The sequence below is a fragment of the Chaetodon auriga genome, chromosome 10, assembly GCF_051107435.1.
Source record: "Chaetodon auriga isolate fChaAug3 chromosome 10, fChaAug3.hap1, whole genome shotgun sequence".
Taxonomy (NCBI): domain Eukaryota; kingdom Metazoa; phylum Chordata; class Actinopteri; order Chaetodontiformes; family Chaetodontidae; genus Chaetodon; species Chaetodon auriga.
Window position 1 is genome coordinate 10,743,155 of NC_135083.1, and position 23,663 is coordinate 10,766,817.

At 43.8% G+C, this 23,663-nt stretch overlaps 3 protein-coding genes across 3 annotated transcripts; all 3 read left to right on the forward strand.

The window, feature by feature from the left end:
• The first annotated feature begins 876 nt into the window (after window positions 1-876).
• Window positions 877-11,978, forward strand: prpf6 (PRP6 pre-mRNA processing factor 6 homolog (S. cerevisiae)). The gene is made up of 21 exons (XM_076741562.1): window positions 877-1,097; window positions 1,654-1,816; window positions 1,980-2,098; window positions 2,247-2,325; window positions 2,728-2,904; window positions 3,070-3,198; window positions 3,313-3,407; window positions 3,495-3,651; window positions 3,809-3,971; window positions 5,699-5,817; window positions 5,931-6,149; window positions 7,111-7,233; window positions 7,365-7,486; window positions 7,664-7,802; window positions 7,927-8,046; window positions 8,862-9,038; window positions 9,183-9,316; window positions 9,521-9,612; window positions 9,706-9,820; window positions 9,997-10,123; window positions 10,415-11,978. Exons 1-21 carry the CDS (start codon window positions 910-912, stop codon window positions 10,565-10,567), a joined length of 2,910 nt encoding a protein of 969 aa, XP_076597677.1. The 5' UTR covers window positions 877-909; the 3' UTR covers window positions 10,568-11,978.
• A 609-nt stretch (window positions 11,979-12,587) lies between these two features.
• Window positions 12,588-14,722, forward strand: LOC143327506 (uncharacterized). Its single transcript, XM_076741877.1, has 5 exons — window positions 12,588-12,712; window positions 12,966-13,100; window positions 13,397-13,453; window positions 13,718-13,858; window positions 14,151-14,722. The coding sequence occupies exons 1-5, from the start codon at window positions 12,710-12,712 to the stop codon at window positions 14,283-14,285; spliced, it is 471 nt and encodes a 156-aa protein (XP_076597992.1). The 5' UTR covers window positions 12,588-12,709; the 3' UTR covers window positions 14,286-14,722.
• Window positions 14,723-15,151: 429 nt separating this feature from the next.
• aar2 (AAR2 splicing factor) lies at window positions 15,152-18,164 on the forward strand. The gene is made up of 4 exons (XM_076739977.1): window positions 15,152-15,236; window positions 15,482-16,332; window positions 16,429-16,658; window positions 17,250-18,164. Exons 2-4 carry the CDS (start codon window positions 15,564-15,566, stop codon window positions 17,415-17,417), a joined length of 1,167 nt encoding a protein of 388 aa, XP_076596092.1. The 5' UTR covers window positions 15,152-15,236; window positions 15,482-15,563; the 3' UTR covers window positions 17,418-18,164.
• The last annotated feature ends 5,499 nt before the right edge of the window (window positions 18,165-23,663 follow it).

Here is a 23,663-nt window from a genome sequence, read left to right on the forward strand (position 1 = left end):
TATTAACTGCTTTTACCAAGCGCCAGAATTTTCTTCAGTTTGGATCTCATAAAAGTGACTTTACTGTGAAGCATCTGCTGATCTTTATAAATGCAGGAGCCCTGTTAAGCCCTGAGATTATGAAGAATGGGAACGAATTAATTTGAATAGGGCTACCTTCAGGGTCCGATTGTTTATTCACACAAATGTCAGCTATGTCATACGTGCCATGATTTGGGTCACCAGGAGCATTTATGACACTCAAGGCAATGAAATAAAATGCAAAATTTTAATCACCAGGCCTATTTATATGCCTTTGAAGTTTGCATTAATGTCCTTAAGATAGGGAACATTACAGTCGAATAGAATAATGCATAAATATTACAGAAAGAAATCCACAAACATAATGAAGATCAACTTGAGAACTCTTTAGGAATAAGCTACTCCCATATCGTGAAAAATATGATGAAGTTCAGTCATTACACTTCAAAAATATGAATTACATGAACTCACTGCAAAGTACTAAGTCCTTTTAGGAATAGTAATCTATAAAGCCTACAGGCCTACTTTAAATGTGATTAATTGCAACGTTTCAATGGGCCTATTATTGTTCAGGATGTGGCGCCCTCCTGTGGCTTCTATGAATATAATACATCAATATGAAACATGACAAATATTGTAAAGAAATCACCCCAACAACACAGTCACAGAGCCAGAGATGGAACATGACCACGTTATATGATTCACATCAACATTTTAGAACTAAACATATTTCAAGAGAAGTTAAAAAAAAAAACATAAATCCGCCTGTCCTCTAGGGGCGCTGCTACAAACACCAACGACGGCTCGCAGTGGACCGGGTCGCTGTTTGCTAGTAACGGAAATACGACTGTTGTTTATCCGGTAGCGAGTCTGCTCGTCGTTGCAACGATGGCTAGCGGTGGAGGAAAGCAAGCGCCGAAAATTGTCTCTAAACAAAATGCGGGAGGCACTGGGGCGGCGGGGGCTGGCGGTGGGCCCCCGATAATGCCCCTCGCCTCTCCGCTGATGGGGAAAAAGAAGAAGCCGTTTCTGGGGATGCCCGCTCCGCTGGGCTACGTTCCTGGTTTGGGCAGAGGGTAAGCTAGCACGCCGAGCTATCATGCTAACTACCAGTAACGTTAGCTCTCTAGCTAGCACGATAGCTATGCCTTGTGGAGGGAGTTGTTGATTTAGCAAATACCTGTAATACCGTGAGCCCAAGAGAAAAGACATCATAACACCCTGTATTAACTAGCTAGTTAAGCGAACAAAGATTAGCTCGGTATAGTCTATAATGTCAAATAAGCTAAGCTAAAAGAGTGGCAGGGATACCAGTTGTTAACTGTACTTATTTCTGACCTCTCAAACGGACTTATTAGAGCATGCTGACAATTTTCTACAAATAGAGCTTTATGTGAAAACCTCAGGTGGTCACTTAACTAACTTACTAATCAGTTTTGCTCGCAAACTGGTTTAAGTGCCCGACAAGGCAACATGAACTACCACTAGTTAGTCAACAGAACAAGAATGATCAAAACTCGCTTGTCAACTCACCATCATCTGCTGGTTATACATCGAGCATCCCAGTTCATGCTCATCACAAGTCTACATATGTTTAATTGTGTGACATTTGAATGACTTGCTCCTCTTTAGTGCAACTGGTTTTACCACCCGATCTGATATCGGTCCTGCTCGTGATGCCAACGATCCAGTAGATGACCGACATGCACCCCCAGGGAAGAGGACGGTTGGGGACCAAATGAAAAAGAACCAAGATGATGATGATGAAGATCTGAACGACACAAACTATGACGAGGTACCTAGGATTAGACTGCGTCTGGCTGTTGTTTGATGGTTATTTGTTTGCAAGAACTTAATTCATCCATTCAAAATTTAAAGTTCAGACATGATAACGTTGCCTATAAGATATAAGATGTCTTGGGTTATTCTAAACACGTATGCTGCTTTTTTTCTTGTAGTTTAATGGATACGCCGGTAGCTTATTCTCCAGTGGGCCCTATGAGAAGGATGATGAAGAAGCAGATGCTATATATGCAGCATTGGATAAGAGGATGGATGAAAGACGCAAAGAAAGAAGGTTAGTAAAAATAAGTCTCTTTTTCCACCTCAGTTTTACAGAACAAGCACATCCTCCGAAGTTTTACACAGTGTATTCATGTTTGACACCCTGTGCACTTGATACTGCATGTGAGTGTAATTTTGCATGCTCTCCTGGGTATTTTCAGGGAGCTGAGAGAAAAGGAAGAAATCGAGAAATACCGTATGGAGCGGCCCAAAATCCAGCAGCAGTTCTCAGATCTAAAGGTAGAAAATTGCACATGATGTGCCAAACTGTTGCCTTTCTTTTCCACCTGTGATCACATTGATTTATCTTCTACTGTCCTCTTCTTACACCTGTACATAAAATATTTGGCACTATTTGGTGGAAAAACCACATTTCCCCAACTTAATGTAACTGGTTTTTAGAGGTTTTCACAAGACAACAACGGTATGCTGCCATTAGTCTGTTACAAAGAAACCACAGATCTCTTTGCTGAATCAAAAAAGGGAGGGGAAAGCTGCTCTCTGACAACAGTAACACTGTTTTATTTACACTTTCAACACATCTTGGCATCTTAGCACTTAAATGAGTTTGTGCTGCCTCCCCAAGTTGATTCACAATTTTCTTGCATGCTTATTTATTCTCTCTTTTCCATCTCTTCACAGAGGAAGTTGGCAGAGGTGTCAGAGGAGGAGTGGCTCAGCATCCCAGAAGTGGGCGATGCCAGGAACAAGCGCCAGAGAAATCCCCGCTATGAGAAACTCACCCCTGTCCCCGACAGCTTCTTTTCCAAACACCTGCAGACTGGAGAGAACCACACTACTGTTGACCCTCTGCAAGGGGTCGGTATATACACAAACACATTCACATACCTCAGACATCCACAGCAAAACATACATCACCAAAAACACATGATGTAGTTTCAGCCTGCACCAGCAGGAGTCAGGATATCTCACTGGAAAAGAGCAACTGTACAGTTAATGCGGTTTGCAAATGCTTCTTTTTAGCTGGGAGGTCTGAATACTCCTTACCCAGGAAGCATGACCCCTGGCCTGATGACACCAGGAACAGGAGAGCTGGACATGAGGAAAATCGGTCAGGCCAGGAACACACTCATGGATATGAGGCTCAGCCAGGTAAGTAATGATCATCCTTTACCCTGTTCTATCATTCTTACTCCACTGTGTTCGTTCTGATACACAGGATTAATTGTTTTCTCTTACCTGTGTCGATGTTCTGTTTATCTTCAGGTGTCTGACTCAGTGAGTGGACAGACAGTTGTGGATCCAAAGGGTTACCTGACAGATCTTAACTCCATGATCCCCACACATGGAGGAGATATCAGGTAGAGACACTAGTACCTGTTGGCTATTTATGTTAAATATCTTCTTGTATGAGGGTGTCTTATACATCTTTGGTTTTGCATGTCCAGTGACATCAAAAAGGCTCGTCTGCTACTGAAATCAGTGAGGGAGACCAATCCTCATCACCCACCTGCCTGGATTGCCTCTGCCAGGCTGGAGGAGGTGACCGGCAAACTGCAGGTTGCCAGGAACCTGATCATGAAAGGCACCGAGATGTGCGTTAAGGTAAAGGATGAGGGACACAAGGATGTGTTATTCGCTCAACCAGACTATCGGCTTGAGTAAAGTTTGTTGATTTGTTGTTGGTTGATGTCGTCTACGTAAATTGAAATGGGGAAAATGGTGTTTGCCCTTCAGTTGACAGAAGCATGTCTCTTTACAGAGTGAGGATGTGTGGCTAGAGGCAGCCAGGCTCCAGCCCGGTGACACAGCCAAAGCCGTGGTAGCCCAGGCTGTCCGCCACCTGCCACAGTCCGTCCGCATCTACATCCGAGCCGCTGAGCTGGAGACAGACGTCAGGGCCAAGAAACGAGTCCTCAGGAAAGGTAAGGCTCCCAGATAATATCAGCTGTAACACTAAATGGAAAGAACGACAACTTTATCTTGACGTAATGCTTTCATCTTGTTTTCCTGCGTGCGTAAACATATCGTATGGTTGAAACCTAAAGTTGATGCTTCGACAAGCCGCATTGAATGACGCAACAGCTATTTCAGTCATTGATCAATGATTATTACCTTGATTATTAATTTGATAAAAAAAAGAAAACAGCTACATTTTGTTGTTTATTTGAGAAACTTTTTCAAACAACTTTGCAAGGCAAGTACAGACCAGGCCACTGCCATAAAAACATTAAATTGAATAAGTGAAAATTTGGCATCCAGCCATGCACTGAGAGTAAAAAGGAAATGTAACTTATATCTATTTGATGAGGCACTGCTCAAGTTTCCATTGTGAAGAAAGAAATTATTCACTTTAGACCATCTCTGATATAACATGAAATATTCAAAAAACTTACAATATACTCCAGTGTCTCTCTCACCGTCTCTCTTAGTGCTCAGTAAATCTGTTCTCTCCAACAGATTTGTGTTGTGTGAACAAAACTAACTGACAGAAATATCCTCCTCTCTCCTGTTTGTGATGGATCAAGCTTTATAAGGAGCATTAGTTTGAGCAAGTGTTTACTTTAAAATAGCTTTAGTAGGGGCCCGGTCAGATTGATCCACCACGAAACAGAGAAAGCAGACAGAAGGCATTTCTGTCCGTTATGTTTATGTATTAAAACCTGACAAAGGAGATGGTGTCATTTCCCATAATTCATCATCTGAGCTACACAATACTCAGCACTAACTGGCATAATGCCCCCCAACTTAGGAGATATTCTCACAGTGCTGTGCATTCTGCACAGTTGCCACGCGTCATAACCTAGACCCAACTAATCGATGATGAAATTTATTGACAGCTATTTTCATAAACTGTATTGGTCTATTTAATCCATTAGTCGTTGCAGCTTGAGACACGTTGCTGTTATGTTGTTATGAGGAGAGTTTTATGTGACTTCTCAGCAGTGCATACGTGCGTCACGATTTCCCTGCCAAAAGGAAGACACTAATTTCTACTGGGCAGAAATTCAAAGCCAGTCTCCATCTGTCCATTGTCTCAAAGAAGCAGCCGCACAGAACTGCTCACTCCCTGCACACATAAGATTGCATAAAAGGTTTCATGAGGGTTACATTTGGCAGCTGTGGTTCTGGCTTCTCGTCAAGGCCTATTTGAACCATCATGTCAATGCCCTAACACACACACACACAGACATACACGCACACCAATATTTCCCAGCAACATACGCAATTGACAGAGATGGATGGGGAGCTTCCTCTGTGGAAGAGCTTTCTTTGCCTCTACATGTTCAGTTGCCTCTGCTCTACTTTTCTAAATTGCATACACAACACTCTGCCTTCCCATACACACACTGTTGAACTTCACTGGTATTGCAGGATATGCTGTCGGGTGTTTGTTTTTATTGATTGTGCGTTTACCGAAACCTCTAGTGTCTCCATTTCCTTTTTTGACACTGCACATGATGTGTTGCCAGTGTAAATATAATTAGGTGGATTTTCAGTATTGTGCTTTTTCTGTTGTGCCAGAATTGTCAGTTGATTAACAGCAAGGTCCAAGGATTTTCCTTTTTTTTTGACAGTTATTTGCCTTGAGCAACACAGAAGAAAGCTGTCAATATAATGTCTTAACACTTGTAATTGTTACCTTCTGTAGCCCTGGAGAATGTGTCCAAGTCAGTTCGGCTATGGAAGACGGCCGTTGAGCTGGAGGAGCCAGAGGATGCCAGGATCATGCTTAGCAGAGCTGTGGAGTGTTGCCCCACTAGTGTGGAGGTATGCTTAGGTCATTTCATTCATTTTGGACGAACGGGATGTCACACACTGCACCACAACATATGAACCTTTGAAATTTCCTCTATATCTTACTATCTCTGTCTGTTCTCTAGCTGTGGCTGGCATTAGCACGGTTAGAGACTTACGAGAATGCCCGTCGTGTCCTGAACAAAGCTCGAGAGAACATTCCCACCGATCGCCACATCTGGATCACCGCTGCCAAGCTGGAGGAGGCCAATGGTAACACTCAGATGGTGGATAAGATCATTGACAGAGCCATTACTTCTCTGCGCGCCAACGGTGTGGAGATCAACAGAGAGCAGTGGATACAGGTGTGTTCCTGCAGCTTTGTGAGAGAGGGAGCGGCATTTCCTGTAGCTGGTTATGGCAGAGGGAAACTACCTCTGCAGAATATATAATTGTATTACCTTAGGTGGTAAGCCATTAATATAATTTCAGGATATTATATGGAGGAAATCTTCAAGGTAAAAGGGGACAGAAACATTATTTTAAACAGCAGAGGCCATATGTTTAATGGGTAACAACATGTTTTGATTAGATTGCATTATATTAAGAGGTGTTTCTAATCTCTCATCGAGATCATAAACACCACACATCTGAATAAAACTTTAATTTATAAGGTCCAACAAGGAATAATTGTGCCTTTAAACCTTGGTGTTGAGGGAATAGAGACTGCGTCATGGGGTTGGCAGCTTTGATATCACGCCAGCATACTTTGGCAAAGCTGGTCTCTGCTATTTCATCTGGGTGCAACAGAATACAAGCCAGCACTGTGACTGACATTTTGTTTAGTGCAGTTCATAGTTGTTTTGCAATCATAAGCCGTCGCTGCAATCCGCCTTTTTTTTCCCTGCCTAGCTTTTTCTACCTCTGGCAGAGTATGTGGTTCTTGTGGTAGGTTTGTCCAGGCCATTTGCCAGTACTCAACCTAACACTGACAACAGATGAACTTTAAAATGATGGACTTGGCAGAATCCTTTTTGTTCTGCCCACAAAAATCATCTGTCATGACCTTTTAGAAACTACTAATTATGTGTAAACTCGACATCTATCAGTAATCTAGTTTCTTTTAGGGGTTTGTGGTCTCAGTGGTAGAAGATATTATGTTCCAGGTGTGTGTTCATTTCCGTTTAAATCGCTCCATCATTCCAATGAACTTACTGACTGCCATACTATTGGGGTCAGTAGTTCATGCCTTAACTCTCTTGCATTCCCCTTCAGTGTACCACCCACGATCTCTTTCCTCCTTAAATGTTTGTTCTTGCCCTGTAGGATGCAGAGGAGTGTGACAAAGCAGGCAGTGTGGCTACCTGCCAGGCCGTGATAAGGGCTGTCATAGGGATCGGCATCGAGGAGGAGGACCGCAAACACACCTGGATGGAGGATGCAGATAGTGTGAGTACTATATATGTATGCATGTGTGTAGTTATTTATTTTTTTTCCTCCAGAACCTGACAGAGGTCTTTCACATACTTATTTGCTGTCAGCGTTTAATTTAATTGAGATGTTTGCTTGTTATGTTTCAGTGTGTGGCCCACGGAGCGCTGGAGTGTGCCAGGGCCATCTATGCCCATGCTCTGCAGGTGTTCCCCAGTAAAAAAAGCGTCTGGCTTAGAGCTGCATACTTTGAGAAAAATAATGGCACCAGGTGACCAGATTTGGTTTCTAAACAGTAGTCAAATGCTGACTTTAGCTCTTCAGGTCTTTATTTGTCAATGCTGTCATAAACATTCTGTTTTTCTCTCCTTTACCTCTCACCTGCTTAATCAACTGCCATTGTGCTCTGCCCCTCCACTGCTCTTCCACGCCTCATTGCATCTCTCAGGGAGTCTTTAGAGGCCCTGCTTCAAAGGGCTGTGGCTCACTGTCCCAAGGCAGAGGTCCTTTGGCTGATGGGGGCCAAGTCCAAGTGGCTGGCTGAGGATGTGCCTGCAGCCAGAAGTATCCTCGCTCTGGCCTTCCAGGTGATGATGAGGTTATGCAAACTTTGACTTGTTCGTGTAGTATCCCCGTGTCTAACTCTGTTCTCCCCTGTCCTGTCTCTTACACTCTATCCGTGTTCCTCTTCATTTTCATTTTCCTCTCTAGGCTAATCCAAACAGTGAAGAAATCTGGCTGGCTGCTGTTAAGCTGGAGTCTGAGAATAATGAATATGAAAGAGCCCGTCGACTGCTGGCCAAGGCCCGCAGCAGTGCCCCTACAGCCAGGGTGAGTGTGTATGCATGTGCGTGTGTGTTTGTGTGGATTTTGGTAGAGACAGAAAAGAGATGTTAACCACAAAGATTGATGGAATAAACACACATTTCCCACATTTTTTGGCTATTCATTTGTGCAGTTGAAGATCGCTTCAGTATTTGAACTGTCCTGTCCTTTTACTTTCTAACTGCCGTTCCATGACCCTGTGTACCAGCACAGACAGCTTGTTTGTCATTGTTAAATGTTGGTATAAACAGAGCTCTGACCTGTGGTTTAGGGGCGGCTTGATCATCTGCTTTTTTTTCTTGTCCAATTTCAAGCTAGTTTTTAATAGTGTGTTAATAGTGCATTGTACTTGAGGTGTCTTCTACAAAAATTCTGTCTTTCTCAGGTTCAGGCTTGCCAGGTTTCTACACCTCAAAACAGTCAGCAGTACGTAGGTTGACAGATGCTGTCAGGAGTGCTCTTAATCTATCACTCTATCAAGTGATCTGGCTACCCTCCCTTTAGTTGTCTGTATTGTATTTGCTGAAGATATGAGTAAGATAGCCTGCTTAGATGTTGGCTGATTGTTCTGTCAGATAAGACAACTATATGGCGTTAAAGAAGCAGTGTAGCATTCAGGCTATGCCCTAGGAACATGATATTTGAGATATTTGAAAGCAGGTAAAGCGTGCTGTAAAAGACACGTATTTCAAATTGTTTTTCAACAGTAGTAATATATGCCAAGTATATGGCAAGCCCAGGGGAATTTGAGTTCATGGTTCCTGTTCATACAGATATTTTGGCTGAAAGTGTGAATGTGTGTGTTTTTGTAATCTCTGCAGGTATTTATGAAGTCAGTGAAGTTAGAGTGGGTGCTGGGGAACATAAAAGCTGCCCAGGAGTTGTGCACAGAGGCCCTGAAACACTACGAGGACTTCCCAAAACTCTGGATGATGAAAGGCCAGATAGAGGAGCAGTGTGAAAACATGGATAAAGCCAGAGAAGCCTACAGCCAAGGGGTGAGGCTTTGTTTGGGTGTGACGTTAACCACAGCGGCAAGGGGACCAATGGAGTTGCATTTCTTGGCCATATGTGTTTTTGATGAAAATGTGTGTTTCCCTGGTAACTCTAAAAAGTGGCCAATGACTTGTTTGTTGCTGTAGTTGAAAAAGTGTCCCCACTCCGTGGCCCTGTGGTTGCTGATGTCTCGCCTTGAAGAAAGAGTGGGCCAGCTGACCAGAGCCAGAGCAATCCTGGAGAAGGCGCGGCTCAAGAACCCCCAGAGCCCTGAGCTATGGTGAGAAAATGCACAACAATAATCAGAGAAAATGTGATTAGACGCTGTCTGAGGAAGAGCTTTAAATGACCGTGTGTCATCTGTATAGACATTGCATTAAAAACTAGTCAAGTCCTAAATGTGGTTTTACCACATTAATTAAAAAAATGGAAACGTGTCCCTTTTAAAATTATGTGTTTGTGTGTTTGCCATCACATTAACCAGGTTGGAGTCGGTCAGGCTGGAGTTCCGGGCTGGACTGAAGAACATCTCCAACACACTGATGGCCAAAGCCCTGCAAGAGTGCCCCAATTCAGGTGAGAATATACTGTATTCCTGCTGTTGGGGGAAATTGTTGGGTCTGTAATCTCAACTGCTGTCTTACCCTGTTCACATTTCCTTCCTACAAGGTATCCTGTGGGCTGAGGCGGTGTTTTTGGAGGCCAGGCCCCAGAGGAAGACTAAAAGTGTTGATGCTTTGAAGAAGTGCGAACATGATCCCCATGTCTTGCTGGCTGTAGCCAAGTATGGCAGCATTTTTTTCCCACTGTTTTCTACTCTCCATCTCAGTTATAAGCTCTGCTCTCAATGCAAACCTTAATCATACTGAATGCAATTTTCTCTGTCTCTGAAGTTTTGCCTTTAGGAGTGATAGTTGAATTATTATTCATTTCAAATACAATGTTGTCAACACATTTTAGGTTGTTCTGGAGTGAGCGCAAGATCACTAAAGCCAGAGAGTGGTTCTTAAGGACAGTAAAGATTGAGCCAGACCTGGGAGATGCTTGGGCTCTCTTCTACAAGTTTGAGCAGCAGCACGGCACAGAGGTAAGGATCTTATTGTGTTATCTGTCCTTATCTGGTTATAATGGGGTTTATTGGGATGACTAAGTCCTGTCAAGTATAATGACTGTAGGGGACAGCTAATGCTCTCATTGTATCATTTACCATTAAACAAATGGTACATTATTAAGGGCCGTTGTGGACAAAAGACAAAGCCGTTTAGGCAGAGGAGTACATCTAAAAATAAGCCTTAAGCAACAAATTTTCTATCCAGTCTGTCTTCTTCAGTGCACGCATTGTGTTATGGGTATCACCTCACTGTTCTGCATCCATCAGGAACAGCAGGAAGAGGTGAGAAAGCGTTGTGAAAACGCCGAGCCCCGCCATGGAGAGCTGTGGTGTGCCGAGTCCAAACACGTCCTGAACTGGCAGAAGAAGACAGGAGAGATCCTAGCAGAGGTAGCCAGGAAGATCAAGAACACATTCTGAGGTGGGGGGAAATTTGGACTGAATACACCTGGAAGACTGCAGGAAACAGCTGTGGACGTGCTCAACTCGTGTCCTCTACCAGGACTTGCTCATCTGTGGCAGATACAAAGTGTTCACACGTACCCTTTTTCATACTCTACAATGTCATGTTTTACAAAATTGAACGAGAGTGTGTGACAGTTCTTATCAACAGAAAATGATGCATTGATGTCAAAGCAAAAACAGATCTCCACAAGGATATTTTCAATAAGTACCAATACAAAACTCAAAATCACTGATTTCACTCTTAAAGTGAATAAGTAGTAGCAACAGAAGGAGATTTTTGTGCATATGTCAGTGAGGTAGCAATGGGAATGTCTGTGGACTGCAGTTGTTAAATGAGGTCTGGACTTCGACTCGGCCACTCCAGGACATTTGTATTGTTGTCTTTAAGCCATTCCTGCTGCGTAGCTGTGGCTTTATTTTTGAAGTCTTTGTCTTGCTGGGAGGTACACTTTCTCCCAGGTGTGCTTGCACTCTGTTGCAGTTTGTCCTCTGGGATTTCACTGTATTTTCCTTCCTTCCTCCACTGTGTTTTGGTCTCCCCTCTGACAAACACTCGCTCAGACATTAGATGAAGGCTTTTTTTTTTTTTTTTTTTTCTTTCTACTTTTCCCTCCTTGCAACACTGCCATGAAGCTGCACCTGGTGACTCAACTGGGCAACAGCTGTTTGAGTCTGAAGAACTAGAGCAAAACACAACTATCCTAGTTAAGTGCTGGCTTAATTCAGATCACGAATCTGTAAATTGGCAGACATCTTCTGTTATTTAAACCCAGCCATAATGACCCACGTTGAATACATGTGTTAACAGGTTTCTGCTGTTGGCCCACATAGTGTTTTGTTAAACTGCTGCACAAGCTGTCTACTCAGGCATAAGCACTGTAAGCAGCTTGTGCTTCTGTGTATCCATTTGACAGATAATGTGAATTCTTATAATTGGCTGCAGTAGTAATGATGTCAGTGTGTCATATTAAAAAAAGCAAAATGACGACTAAAAACAAGCACTGAAACCAAGAAATGTACAAAACACATGCTGAGTCCACCTTCATAGCGTGTTTGGGCAGATCTCTCTCTGTTGTGTGATCAGTTATTATCATCATTGTAAAAAAGGAAAAATCAAAACATCTTCATCTTATTTTTGGGAAATTTTCTTTGTCTATCTTGAAAGAGGTCCAGATTCGACTATGTCTGTTTAGCAGTGTATATAAACTCCTTGTCAGGAACAATGACATGATTTCTCATGTTGTAGTAATGAGCCGCTTTTTTACTTAGTTTTGCTCAAAATGTGTTTAAATTCTTTGCAGGCATCCAATAAACAAAGAACACATGAAATTGCACCATTCGCAGTTTCCTGGTAAACACGTCGTGTAATGAAACGGTTTGTTGAGGATTGAATGTCAGATCTAATCATGAGCCAGTTTCTGTATGAGATGTGTTTTCCCAGACAGTTCAGTCCAACAGTTGTATCCACACTAATCCTCCCATGCAGATCCCATGCACGCTTAACGTATTGGTTGTTCTGTAGGGGATTTCTATGTAACCTTGTACCGTTTTCTTTTGCTCAAATCCGTTTAGATTACAGTGTTATGCACATTTTCCCAACATCAGAACCATTAACTACCGTTTCATTAATTCACTGGGTCTCTGTTGCTCATTTCATCCCCACTGAAGGCACCCACTCTGAAAATGTAAACCTAAACGGCGCTTTGAAATATAAACATTCACCAAATGACACCCGCTCTTCACACCACTCCTTCGTGTCTCGTCTTCCCAACAAAACCGAAAGGATGAATGCGAGTGATTGATTGCAGAAGTTTTCCTCGACTTGATCGGACTAGAGTTCGGTGGAATCCTAAGATCATCGTCAGCAATCCATGACGGGGAAGGAAACTGGAGCAGCAGTGCCTTTGCTGATGTTGGAAACCACGGAGCACCAAATCGGAAGTCTCCCCGCCATCGCGTTAACTTATCCGCCAGAGGAAGTGTGACAGTACTGGGGGGGGAAAGCATTTGGAGGCGATGAACGTCGGTCCGTGGATCTCCCTGCCACTGATACAGATGGCTTTGCTCGTCTGAGGATCCTGCAGCAGAACATGATAAATGGTACGTGTGGTTTTCGCATCTGGTGCGTATTTACGCAAGAGATGAGCTGATAAAGAAAGTGAGTGAAAGTTGAAGTGTGTGCATGCGGCTGTGTTAAATAGAACTGTTCTCGCATTAGTCATGACGGCATGTGGCGCGAACAGCTGGAAACTAACTAATGCTTTAACGCACTGTGCGTCCGCACCAACTGAACAACGATCACGGTCGGTGTTGATTTGGAGTGCGCTCTTCACATATCCTCTGACTTTCATAGTGTCTGCCCGGAGCTCTACTCCGTAGTGTCCTTGTGGTTCTCTTGTTGGCCAGCTCCTGTGGTAAACGTAGATGCAACTATAAGGAAATCCTGGGCTCCTACAGAGAGGTCATCTTCGTCGAGCTGCAGAATCTGGTATGAGAACGTTTTGAAGATGTTCCTGATTGATTATGTGTGACTTTATCATAGAGACACGTTCCTTTTTATTGATTTATCCTCTCAATTAACCGGCGCGATGTAACGTCGTTCATTCGAGCCAGTTGCAGCTCTAATTAAACATATGGGAGCAAAGCTTCAGTGTCCTGTGACAGGCTGCAGTTCTCCAGTGTTTGACACACTGCGCCAGTAAAGCACATGGTTATTTTCCTCTTTTGAACGTTAGACGATTTTAATTCCCTTTAATAAATTCACATTTGGTTATTGTTTTGCAGAATTTGACTGGTCCATTTAATACACCCAAAGAGAGAGACCCCTGTCCCTCAGGAAAGGTAAATGGCACTACAGTATGTGCACTTTCAGCACCATGGACAGGGTAATATTGACTCCTGACAGTTTGTCCTCATTTGTCCTGATATTGTTATATTTTCACAAGAATCTGTCATGTAATCTGCCCGTGTGGCTGCCTTATATTAAAGATTCGGGAAATGCAAAGGAAGAATCCCCCTGAGGGAATCGTGAAGTGTACCTAAATTTGTTGTATAGTGCCATCAACATTCATTTTCTTCGCATTTTGCACTCCTGTCCCATGGCAGGCACGTCGCATCCTGGTTTCCATCTATGGTATGGCACACCAGGTGCGGTGTCAGAGGAGTGGCAAGCAGCAGTCTGACCTGGAAAAGCCACTGGAGAGCATGGAGCAGCTCATTGTTCACAACTGCAGCCCTGATTATCTGGTGAGGACAAGGACTGCGGAGAGCTATGCTCTGCCATTTTTGAGTGAATATATCTAGTGATTTTCCAACAGCAACACAAAATTGCTCCACCACCTCTAACAAAATCTCATACATAAAATAAGAAACAAATAAAGGTTGGGTTGGGGAAATGGTTTTCAGATAGTCTGATCTATACAAAGGATAAATAAACATCCTTAATGATGAGACCCTGACAAGAACAGCATTAAAGCAGATCAGTAGATAAAAACCAACATTTTGCTGCATAACAATACTTGTGGTTGTATGCTTTCAGGGGAGGAAAGGCTCTTGTTCAGCTGTCCAGAAAGTGCGAGGAAAGAAGAGAAAGAGGATCAGGTTAATCAAAGTTATCAAGGCACTGATCACTTGTTGGCAGAAACTTCAGAGTGTCTATGTGCTCTCAAAGTAGAAAATGTTTTGTCTTCCTGGTTCATGTAAGCCTGTACTTTCTCAGACAGACATTAGGTGAATTTCCAGACAGTTCACTGTATCAAACAGAGGATGCTGCATGGCTAATGACCGACTATATTTAGACTGTTTTTCAAATGCACTGTCATGAATGTTTACTGCTGTCAAGTTCTCAGTGTTTTGTGTCCTGGAACCGCACCAGACTTCACATGTCAGCATTGCTCCTTGTTTTATGGAATAGTTTTATGGTAACCACAGATAAGCTAAAATATCCACAATGCATTCAAGTACATTTTCCAAGGTCTCTCCAACAACTATGTTTGTCTTCATAAACCATATGTCATCGTACACATGAAATGTCCTCCTGTCAGTTGTGTTTTGGAGTGTATGCAATATAATCAAACAACCTTTTTAAAATGTATGATTTCTTCTTGCATGAAGTCTTGGTACTGTGATTATTATTACTATTACTATTATTATCATTAGTATTGATGGTGATGATGGTGGTATAGGTGTAGTATCAACTACAATAGACCCTTTAAAAGTATCTTTATTAACATAATGCACATCGAAAAGAAAGAGTAAAATAATAATAAAAGACAAAGAACTGGTTCAAATTAATAGAACATTATGTCACACTTCACCTTTTTTTTTTTTTTTTTTTTTTTTTTTTACTGATTGCTGCTTTCAAGAAATAAGATAATTTGACAACGATATATTGCATTTATCCAGTATAATAATTAAGTTAATCCTTCGGAGCGACATGCCAGCCGCACTCAAAGTAAACAACAGCTCTGTGCTCTCGGTGGACGTCCTCGGTAAAGCCCTTCTTTCTGTGGCAGCGGAACACTTCTAAAGCGGCACTGTTTCCATACGGAGCAGATGATATGCTGCACAGCGTCGACCAAACGATTTCCTAACGCTAGGAAACATCAACAACCAGCTACACAAGGTATCGTTGTGGTAAATTCGTGTCATTACTGGCACCTTTGCACAAATGTACGTTTTAAACCGTCTTATTTCAGTGTTTTATTTCCGTTATATTTTGTCGCTCACGTTTTTCTGAAACAAATTAATTGTATCGATCCGAAACGTTGAAAAAAGCAATATCACCGTGTTAACTGTCGGAGGCCACGTTTACCGTGCTGCGTAAATCACACTGAATGTTCTGAACATGAAAAACTCTCATTTTAACAGCTGAAAGCGGAGTTTAGTTGTCGTGTTGCCTGGTGTGTTTGAAGCGCTAAGTTCAAGTCAAGTAGCCCTTGACAGAGCTGACATGGCCAGCAGCAGAAGTGCAGTAGACATGGATCCAGATGTCGCTCGGAGGCTGTTTGAGGAGGGGGCTTTCCTGGTGCTGCTGGGTGTTCCTCGGGGCACAGAGCTAGGCATCGACTGCAAGAGCTGGACGGTTGGTCCCCGCTTCAAGGGTGTGAAGATGATCCCCCCAGGCCTGCACTTCCTCCACTACTGCTCAGCCAACCCGTCAAGCTGTGGAGGAGAAATTGGCCCAAAGACAGGCCTCTTCCTCAATCTCAAACCCAGAGAGATCCTGTTGGCCAATTGGGATCCCAAAATAGAAGATCTAGACTTCTCAGCCTCCCAGAATGAAGAGGAGATCAGCCGGATCAGGGCAAACTTGCAAGACCTGGATCCCTTCCTGGGGCCCTATCCGTACGAGGTGATGAGGAAATGGGTGTCCCTCACAGACCGCCTGAGCGAGGAGGTGGCCTTTAACTTGCAGCCTCTTTCGGGTCGAATATGTGCCTTCAGCGATGTCATCCCCGAGACTCAGTTCAGACACACCAAAGACAGAGCAGATCAGCCGAGGAATGACACGGCCTGTAACAGCATGAAAGAGGGGCTCGACAGGCTCCCCAAGATGAAGCTGAGGGAGGGGACAGAGTTGCGCTTCTCTGTAATCCCCAAGAAGACCTACCCTCCCGGGGCTACACCGGCCGAGATCACCCAGTGCAGCCTGGACCTGAGCTATGCCCTGGAGACTGTGCTGGAGAAGCACCACGAGCTGCAGCCTCTCAACCTGCTAGGTATGTGTCAGATATACTTACATTAGATCATTTAAATAGCACACAGTTACGTATATGTATGAAACAACTACCTAAGTTTCGTCTCCCCCCTCTCAGGTGAGCTGCAGTTTGCCTTTGTGTGCTTCCTCATTGGAAACGTATATGAGGGCTTTGAGCACTGGAAGTGTCTCCTAACTCTGCTGTGTCGATCAGAGGAGACGATGCGAAAACGTAAGGAGCTCTACCTGGGGCTCATCGGTGTGCTGTACCACCAGCTCGGAGAAATCCCGCCTGACTTCTTTGTCGACATCGTGTCTCAGGACAACTTCCTCACCTCCACGCTGCAGGTAGATGCACGACCTCAGATACATTTCAATGCTGGGATCTCAAAGTACATACGAATGAAAGGGAAAAAAAAGCTGTGTAGTGTCTGTCAGTGGAAGCATAGGACAGCATTTTTTAGATAGTTTATAATGTTCTAGCACTTACTGTCATACCTCAACCTAGTATTTTACAGATTGGGGCTCTTATTTATCAAGCGACTTTTTGGGATTAGCTTTCTTTACCTAGGAAGGTAATCTTATTTTCACCAGGATTTGAGAGACCTGGAACCAGTTGGGAGTTCCCAGGAGGTAGCAAATGATATGGTTACCTGGAAATTACTCACATTGCATTATGGGTACTGTAGTCTCTACTGTTGCGCCTCTCTCTGCTGTTGGTGGCCACTTTGTGCTTCTCGGTTAGCCACAACCAATCAGGGAAGCTTTGCTGAGACGGTTCTCATTTTCACACCTGGAACAAACACAGTTTCAGGGAGGTGGTGAAGGATGAGGGACGGGCGGGCGCTGCTTCTCTGGGGATCGAACTATTATCGTTGTCATGGATGTTCACATATTCAGTTACAAATCATTACATTGTTTTGACGCATTTTCTCACAGGACTTTTTCCAGTTTGCCAGCGGCCCGGGTGTCGACGGCATGCTGCGCAAGAGAGCGGAGAGGTTCAAAGCTCACCTGACCAAGAAGTTCTCCTGGGATTTTGATGCAGACTTGGACGACTGCGCGCCTGTGGTGGTGGAGCTGCCTGAAGGTGTTACAGTGGACTGAGACTGTACTATGGACTCAATGGACTTCATAAGTGGGGAGGAGGACTGAAAACATCTGGCAGTGAAGCCTTGATCAGAAAGTTCTGAAGAACACTTGAGGAAATGCAAACAGCCACTGCAGCCACAGCAGTCCTCTAAATGACCACACACTCTTAGATTCAGTAACACCAGTAGTTCTCCAACACTGTTCCATGTGGGCCGTGCAACATCTTCTTACGTGAGTACGCAGTTTGTACACGGCTTGATATGAAGAAAGCAAACATGTTGCAAGTAATCCTGTTTTAATTCAAGGCAGAGCTGCAGAAACTAAATGTCAGTAGTGCCCTCTGGTGGTGGTTTTGTCTAATCTTAGCAAGCAGGTTGTCTTGTGTTGCTGACAATTTTAGAACCCCAGCTTCACACACTTATTACCAAAATCAACCCCCTAGCATTTTAGACTTTGGTCAGTTAGTTAATGGGTATGCTATTAAGTGTAACCTTAATATCACCTAACTTTGTAAGAATTACGGCGGGTTTCATTGAGGGAAGGTGTGATTGTTGGGTCTGTACCTCATATATTAAAAATAAAACTATTGCTGTATGTTGATAAATCCCCTTGCAAATAACAAAGTCGTTTGTAATGGTAAATTGGTCAAACATAAAGACCTCAGCTGTTTTCCTCAGAAATGTTCTTAACCTTTCACTTTTCTATGATTTATTACATCCAATTTCGCTGTAATAAAAACAACTCTTTTGGTATAAAACAGTCATGCAGTGCTTCTTGTCAATGCCGTCTATTGAATGTTAATACATGTGTCAGTACCTGTCAGAGGTCGTTTCTTTCTCCTCCACTAGATGGCGTTCATGGGCTTTTGGTGAAGCTAATGTACAACTTTGTACGTCTTCCTAAGGATCCTCATTGTAAATGTCCAAATGTCCATGCACATGAAATGAAAGGCTCTGGTTTTCAGAGCTGAGAAGAACCAGGTTTGCTTGGCCGTGGGTACTGTGCACAACACGACGGTCTTTGTGGAAGTCATCTGTATAAGCTTTCTCTTAATTTCAACAAAGCTGATTTGTGAGGAATAACAGGTGGAGGAATAGGCATGGGGGTGCACGGACAGCAACTGGATAACATAATAACATGCAATTTATTAGCTGTGTGTATGTGTGTCCCCCTGCTGTGACAGTGATGGATGGGACAGGCGTTGCTTTAGCCGGTTGATCCATCTATCCATTCACTCGTTAATTTCTCATCTGCCCTGCCTGAACCTTTTTTCTCTCCAGCTGGACGTCTCTGCTTTGACATGTCCCGTGTCCGTGAACCCATCTATAACCGCAAAGCTGCTGTGAAAAGGACTAAAGCCATCTAATGCAGTTATGTGAATCAATAGAGTCTGGGCCTGTTGATGGAGATCCAAATGCCAATACAAAAAAAAAAAAAAAAAAATCCATTCTCTTCCCAGAAGACAGATGGTATTGTGAAATGAATGTTAATGCTCGGCTTTATGATGAAAAGTCCCTCTTTGAAAATTTATGCACATCTTAAAAGAAGATCAGTTCAGTATTTGTGGTCCACTCTGAGGCCGCTGGGGCCCTGCGCTGGTTGTTACTTTCCTTTTGAATGCAATTAGATGGAGAAAATGGCTTGGAACACATGGTGGAAACATATCAGCACAACATGGAAGGAAATGTACGCCAATTATTTGTAGATTCGTTTTCCTCTCTGGGGATGAAATACTGTACATTGTCAATGAAGACAAGTCCCAGAAATTACACTGTAGGGACGTCTTTGGCATTTCAGCCCCTCCATTAGTGCTGGAATTACAGGGTGCAGCAAGTCAGCGGACGACTCATTAAGTGTCCGGCTTCTCTGTGCACCCCTTCACCCCCAGTGAACGCTCTCCCGCCTGCCTCCTCCTGGTATGGCAACCATTTTCCTTTTTAAACTCCCTTATTTGTTTCGTTTGGTGAGGCCGCCCAGGGGAGCGAAGCACGCTGGGAAACGGACCGCGCTGATTGTGAAGGACCTCAAAGACAAGCAGGTCCTGTCAGTCATGGTGGAGCTTTCTCTCCGTTAGATGTGAGCTGGCCATTTCCACGGGGCTCACGGGCTGCTCACCCTGCCAGTGTAAACACAGGCCCCTCTGTTTCTTTCCCAGCCGCTCTCCTCCCCCCTCACGGCAGCAAGGAGGATGGATGTTTGTGTGTGTGTGTGTGTGTGTGTGTGTGTGTGTGTGTCCGTGTGACTTCTTGACCGAGCACTGACTCTGCTTTTAATATTAATTATTGTCGACTGAACAAATCATGTTTGATCATGTGTGTATTGAATTACTCAATTATTAATTGACCCCAGGCACCTGCGATAAAAGGATAAATCAGACTGATTTTTTTGCACCGTAGTGGAAAGTGGAGTGAAAGATGCACACGATTGCCAGCACCCGGACCTTCTGCCCATTCTAACTGCCGCTGTTGCATCGCCCTGTGTCACTACATTTCTCCAAATACTATATTTTTGCAGAAGTTTCGATTACAGCTTTTCGTTTCTCATGCCTTTTTCCGTACAGATTTCTCTGCCTGCTGTCTGTCTTTCACCCATGGAAGTGAAGTCTGTTTCTTTCGAAGGCCGCTTTGATGTATGGCAAGATGCATAATTATAATGAATAGCTTGTCAAAAAGTGGGCTGTTTGGTAATTACCCGTGTCCACAGCTTACATGTGGGGAAAGACGTTGGTACAGAAGAAGACCTCTTTGACCTCTTTTTTACTCCAGATTGCAAAGGCAAATGTATAATTACAAACATTTGCTTCAGTTGTGGTGACATTCAGAGTCCAAACCCTCACTTTTCAGGTGTAAAAGTGAAAGCAGATAGCGGATGAATCATTGTGCTCTTCAACAAAATATGAAGGCATGAGAAGTTTGGAGCAGATTCTCTTCCCTGTCCACACACATCGGTTTCCTTTTCGTCTTGGAGATTTCCTCCAGTGTCTACCTCCAGGAGTGTGTGTGTGTGTGTGTGTGTGTGTGTGTTCATGACCAGGCTGCGTATTCTCCTCTCTGCTGCGGTACCAGCGGGGCTTCACATGTCTGACTCGCATGACCCAAATGTGAGGCAGGCACGTGTACCTTTTCCCAGGACGTGCGTATGAGTGCGCGGCGTGGTCAGCGTGCACGTTTGGAGCTCTGGTGCCCAGACATATGGATGGTGGGAAGGTGGGGAGGGGGTACTAAACGTGGGGATGGACAAAGTTAAAAATCCCTCCTGGAAATTTCATACACACCAGGGGAGAGAGTGTGTGTGCGTGAGTGTGTGAACAATATGTTCTGTTATAGTGATCTGCTGCAGTGATTAAAGGCAGGAGCTAAAAACAAGGCAGTGGACCTTTGAGGTCTGGTCAGCAGGCATGTGTGTCTGTCAGTGTCCGTGTGATCATGTACAGCTTAAGGACGTGACAGCTGGCCAGTAAATGTCCCAGGCTAACTAACGAAAGTCGCAGAGGTGAAACAAGCACACGCTGTGATTAGCGCAGACACAGCAGCACAACAGAGACAGACATAACCTCCGCTGTCATGTCTCGCTGTTGTCACAGAGCTCATAAAAGTGTCTGCGCCTGTGCTCTATATCATCCTTGAGAGATTAACTAAACGTTGGACGAGTCATTTCGATTCAAGGACAATTTAGACAAACCACAGTAAAGCTCCTTTCCTGGTCTTTATTCCCAGTTCGCAGTCCATCAGATAGCTTTCACTCCCCCCCCACCTGCCCATCAGATGACTGATCTCTGACTTCCATTTTTAGTGTGTGTGTGTTGTGTTTGGCTGTGGCACTCAGAGCGTGAACTCTGGCAGACCTTGTCACAGCAGAAAGGATTTGAATACCGCTGCGCCCCCGAATACACACAACCTTTCGCCATTGCTCGTTTTCTCTTCCTACTCTTATTTTTCTTTCACAGTTTTGTGTCTTTGTATGAGGGGTTTGAGGTGAAAGCAGACCCCTCCTGGTAGCCCCACACCCTGGGGGGAACCCGCTGAATGCTTACAGGATGGAGAGGAAGGGCACGAGGGGAGCCCTGAGCAGACTGGCCCTTTCAGATGGCGCTCTGAGGAGGATGAAAACATTCATCACTCGCTGTTTTCCACTGGGTATTCGAGTCATTCCTGTTTCCTTCCGTCCTTTTTCTGCTCTCTGTCAATTTTCTGTGCTGTCTCTTTGCCTCGTTTCTCTTAACCCTCTACCGCCTGCACTAACACCCTCCACCTCGTGAATAATTCAGAGACTTCTGATGTATTATTCAGGCTTTACTCTCTCTCTAACACACACACTCACACACACTGCTTTTGTCTGCTTTGATTTTTTTCCCCTTTAATGTTAGAATATAGAAACATCTCCTTTGTCTGTGCCCTGTGAAATTCTACCTCGACCTGCCTCCTCCCTTGCCCTCAACCAATCAGGTATGATGTATGATGCCAGGAGGTATTTCCTAAAGATAGTATTAAAATCTATTTCCTATGCAGTAAGTGCAATAGATTTTCTCCGAAAATGAATGTTTGGATGGTCAAAGCTGTGCATTTATCTTACATGGACACAGAAAGTAAAAAGTGGTCAAGGAAATAATTCTTTTTATGAGGCTACTGACTGACACGTTTCTCTTTAAACCATGATGAAATCAGTTTTCAGTGAGCATGAAGCTTCCTTCATACCATCCATAATCTTGACTCAGGGTGCAATTATGAACTTTTTTTGTGGAACCACACGTCTTCATCAGCCAGTGGAGTTTACTTTGTGTCAGCAGATTGTTGGTATTTTGGGTTTTGGTTATTGGATCCCTGAGTATCCAAGTGAACTCATTTTTCAAACTCCACCCGTCAATAAAGACAGTGAGATGTGATTGAAAGCTCCGAAAAAGGCTAGTTAGTGGATCTTGATTTAAGATTACTTGATGGATAAAAACCCAAACTCTCCCTCTGCTTTTTGATATTCCACTTTCCATTCAGCTCTTCATTGTCACCTTTTCTTGTTTTTCTTGTCACGTCTTTATAGCCCCCCCCCCCCCTCTCTCAATGCAGGTGTGTGTTGTCCTCCCTCATGAATCATGCCATAGCTCATTCTGAAAGGCGCAGGATTTGTTTTGTGACACAGGGAGCCTTTAAAAGGCTTCAGAAAAATCCCCACCTCCCCTGTTTTTATTCTCGCATCTCTTTAACACACCAGTAAATCTTCCTCTTCCCGTCTTCTCTGCGTACTTTTTTCCCATCCCTCTCTTTCCTACCGTATTCCACTTCCTCCAGCCCTCTGCTTTTCCCCGTCCAGGCTCAAGATGAGTTATGGGACAATCATCCAGAATAGCAGAGCAGGGAGACTCGAGTCTGATCTGTTGTCAGCATTTCCTAGTTTGCTGTCCTGTCTGTATTCTGTTTGCTCTGAAATCCCAGCTCCCCAAAATTCACTCTTAATCATTCACAGATCTAAAAGAGATTCTCACTGGGGTATGTTTATTAGGGATATTAAGTAAATAACTCTTAATCACCATTTTCTTTAAAGTCTTTCCCACCTTCTCTCCAGCTATAACTCTCCTGCAGAGCTGCTGGCCAGGATCCCAGACTCATCTCAGCTGATCGTCCCCAATCTGAGCCCTAGCTGTCTCCTGTCCTACCCTGCTGCTGTCACCACTGCAATTAAGTCTGTCTAATAGGACAGGCTTCTGTCAGTGTGTGTGAGCGCATATGTGTCTGCATCCATGTTGCGGGCAGGCTCACTGGAGCCAGGTGGCCACGTGTTTGGCTCACAGGAGGCCATTTTTTTCTATCGATGTTAAACCACAGGCAATAAACACAGCCATGTGATGCACAAAGTGCAAGGTTTGATACAAGACCAAACACTTGGCAGCAGATGCATGGGAAGACATTAGATAACACCAGGAATGGGACGTTTGGCCAGTAAGTTTGAAATCTGGCTAAAGCTCATATGCAGATATGACCAAAGTGGTTTGAGTTTCTTCCAAGATGTTAATGGAACTGCGAAGAAGAGATAATGGCCCTGGAACTGAGGTATGTGGCCTAATGGTTAAACACAGATATGCTGTAGTTGAGAATTCAGTGGGTCTCTGATGAGTAGGTTGGGTCTTGAAGCTGACATGGGAGAGGTTTCAAGCGTAGGGTTCATGGAGCCAAAACAAAACAGAGACAACTGAAAGTATTAAATCATCTAGATTAAAAAAAAGAAGTCTTCTGGCTTCAGCAACAATCCAGCAACATCTTAGGTGTGGTA

What these genes read in the sequence shown, in the direction of transcription:
- prpf6 (XM_076741562.1), top strand. Translation starts at nt 910, where the DNA reads ATGGCTAGCGGTGGAGGAAAGCAAGCGCCGAAAATTGTCTCTAAACAA. An exon ending in ACGACACAAACTATGACGAG is followed by an intron (nt 1,817 to 1,979) that starts GTACCTAGGATT and finishes TTTTTCTTGTAG; the next exon opens with TTTAATGGATACGCCGGTAG. An exon ending in GAAAGACGCAAAGAAAGAAG is followed by an intron (nt 2,099 to 2,246) that starts GTTAGTAAAAAT and finishes GGGTATTTTCAG; the next exon opens with GGAGCTGAGAGAAAAGGAAG.
- LOC143327506 (XM_076741877.1), top strand. An exon ending in TCGTCGAGCTGCAGAATCTG is followed by an intron (nt 13,101 to 13,396) that starts GTATGAGAACGT and finishes ATTGTTTTGCAG; the next exon opens with AATTTGACTGGTCCATTTAA. An exon ending in ACTGCAGCCCTGATTATCTG is followed by an intron (nt 13,859 to 14,150) that starts GTGAGGACAAGG and finishes GTATGCTTTCAG; the next exon opens with GGGAGGAAAGGCTCTTGTTC.
- aar2 (XM_076739977.1), top strand. Translation starts at nt 15,564, where the DNA reads ATGGCCAGCAGCAGAAGTGCAGTAGACATGGATCCAGATGTCGCTCGG. An exon ending in GCAGCCTCTCAACCTGCTAG is followed by an intron (nt 16,333 to 16,428) that starts GTATGTGTCAGA and finishes CCCCCCTCTCAG; the next exon opens with GTGAGCTGCAGTTTGCCTTT. An exon ending in TCCTCACCTCCACGCTGCAG is followed by an intron (nt 16,659 to 17,249) that starts GTAGATGCACGA and finishes ATTTTCTCACAG; the next exon opens with GACTTTTTCCAGTTTGCCAG.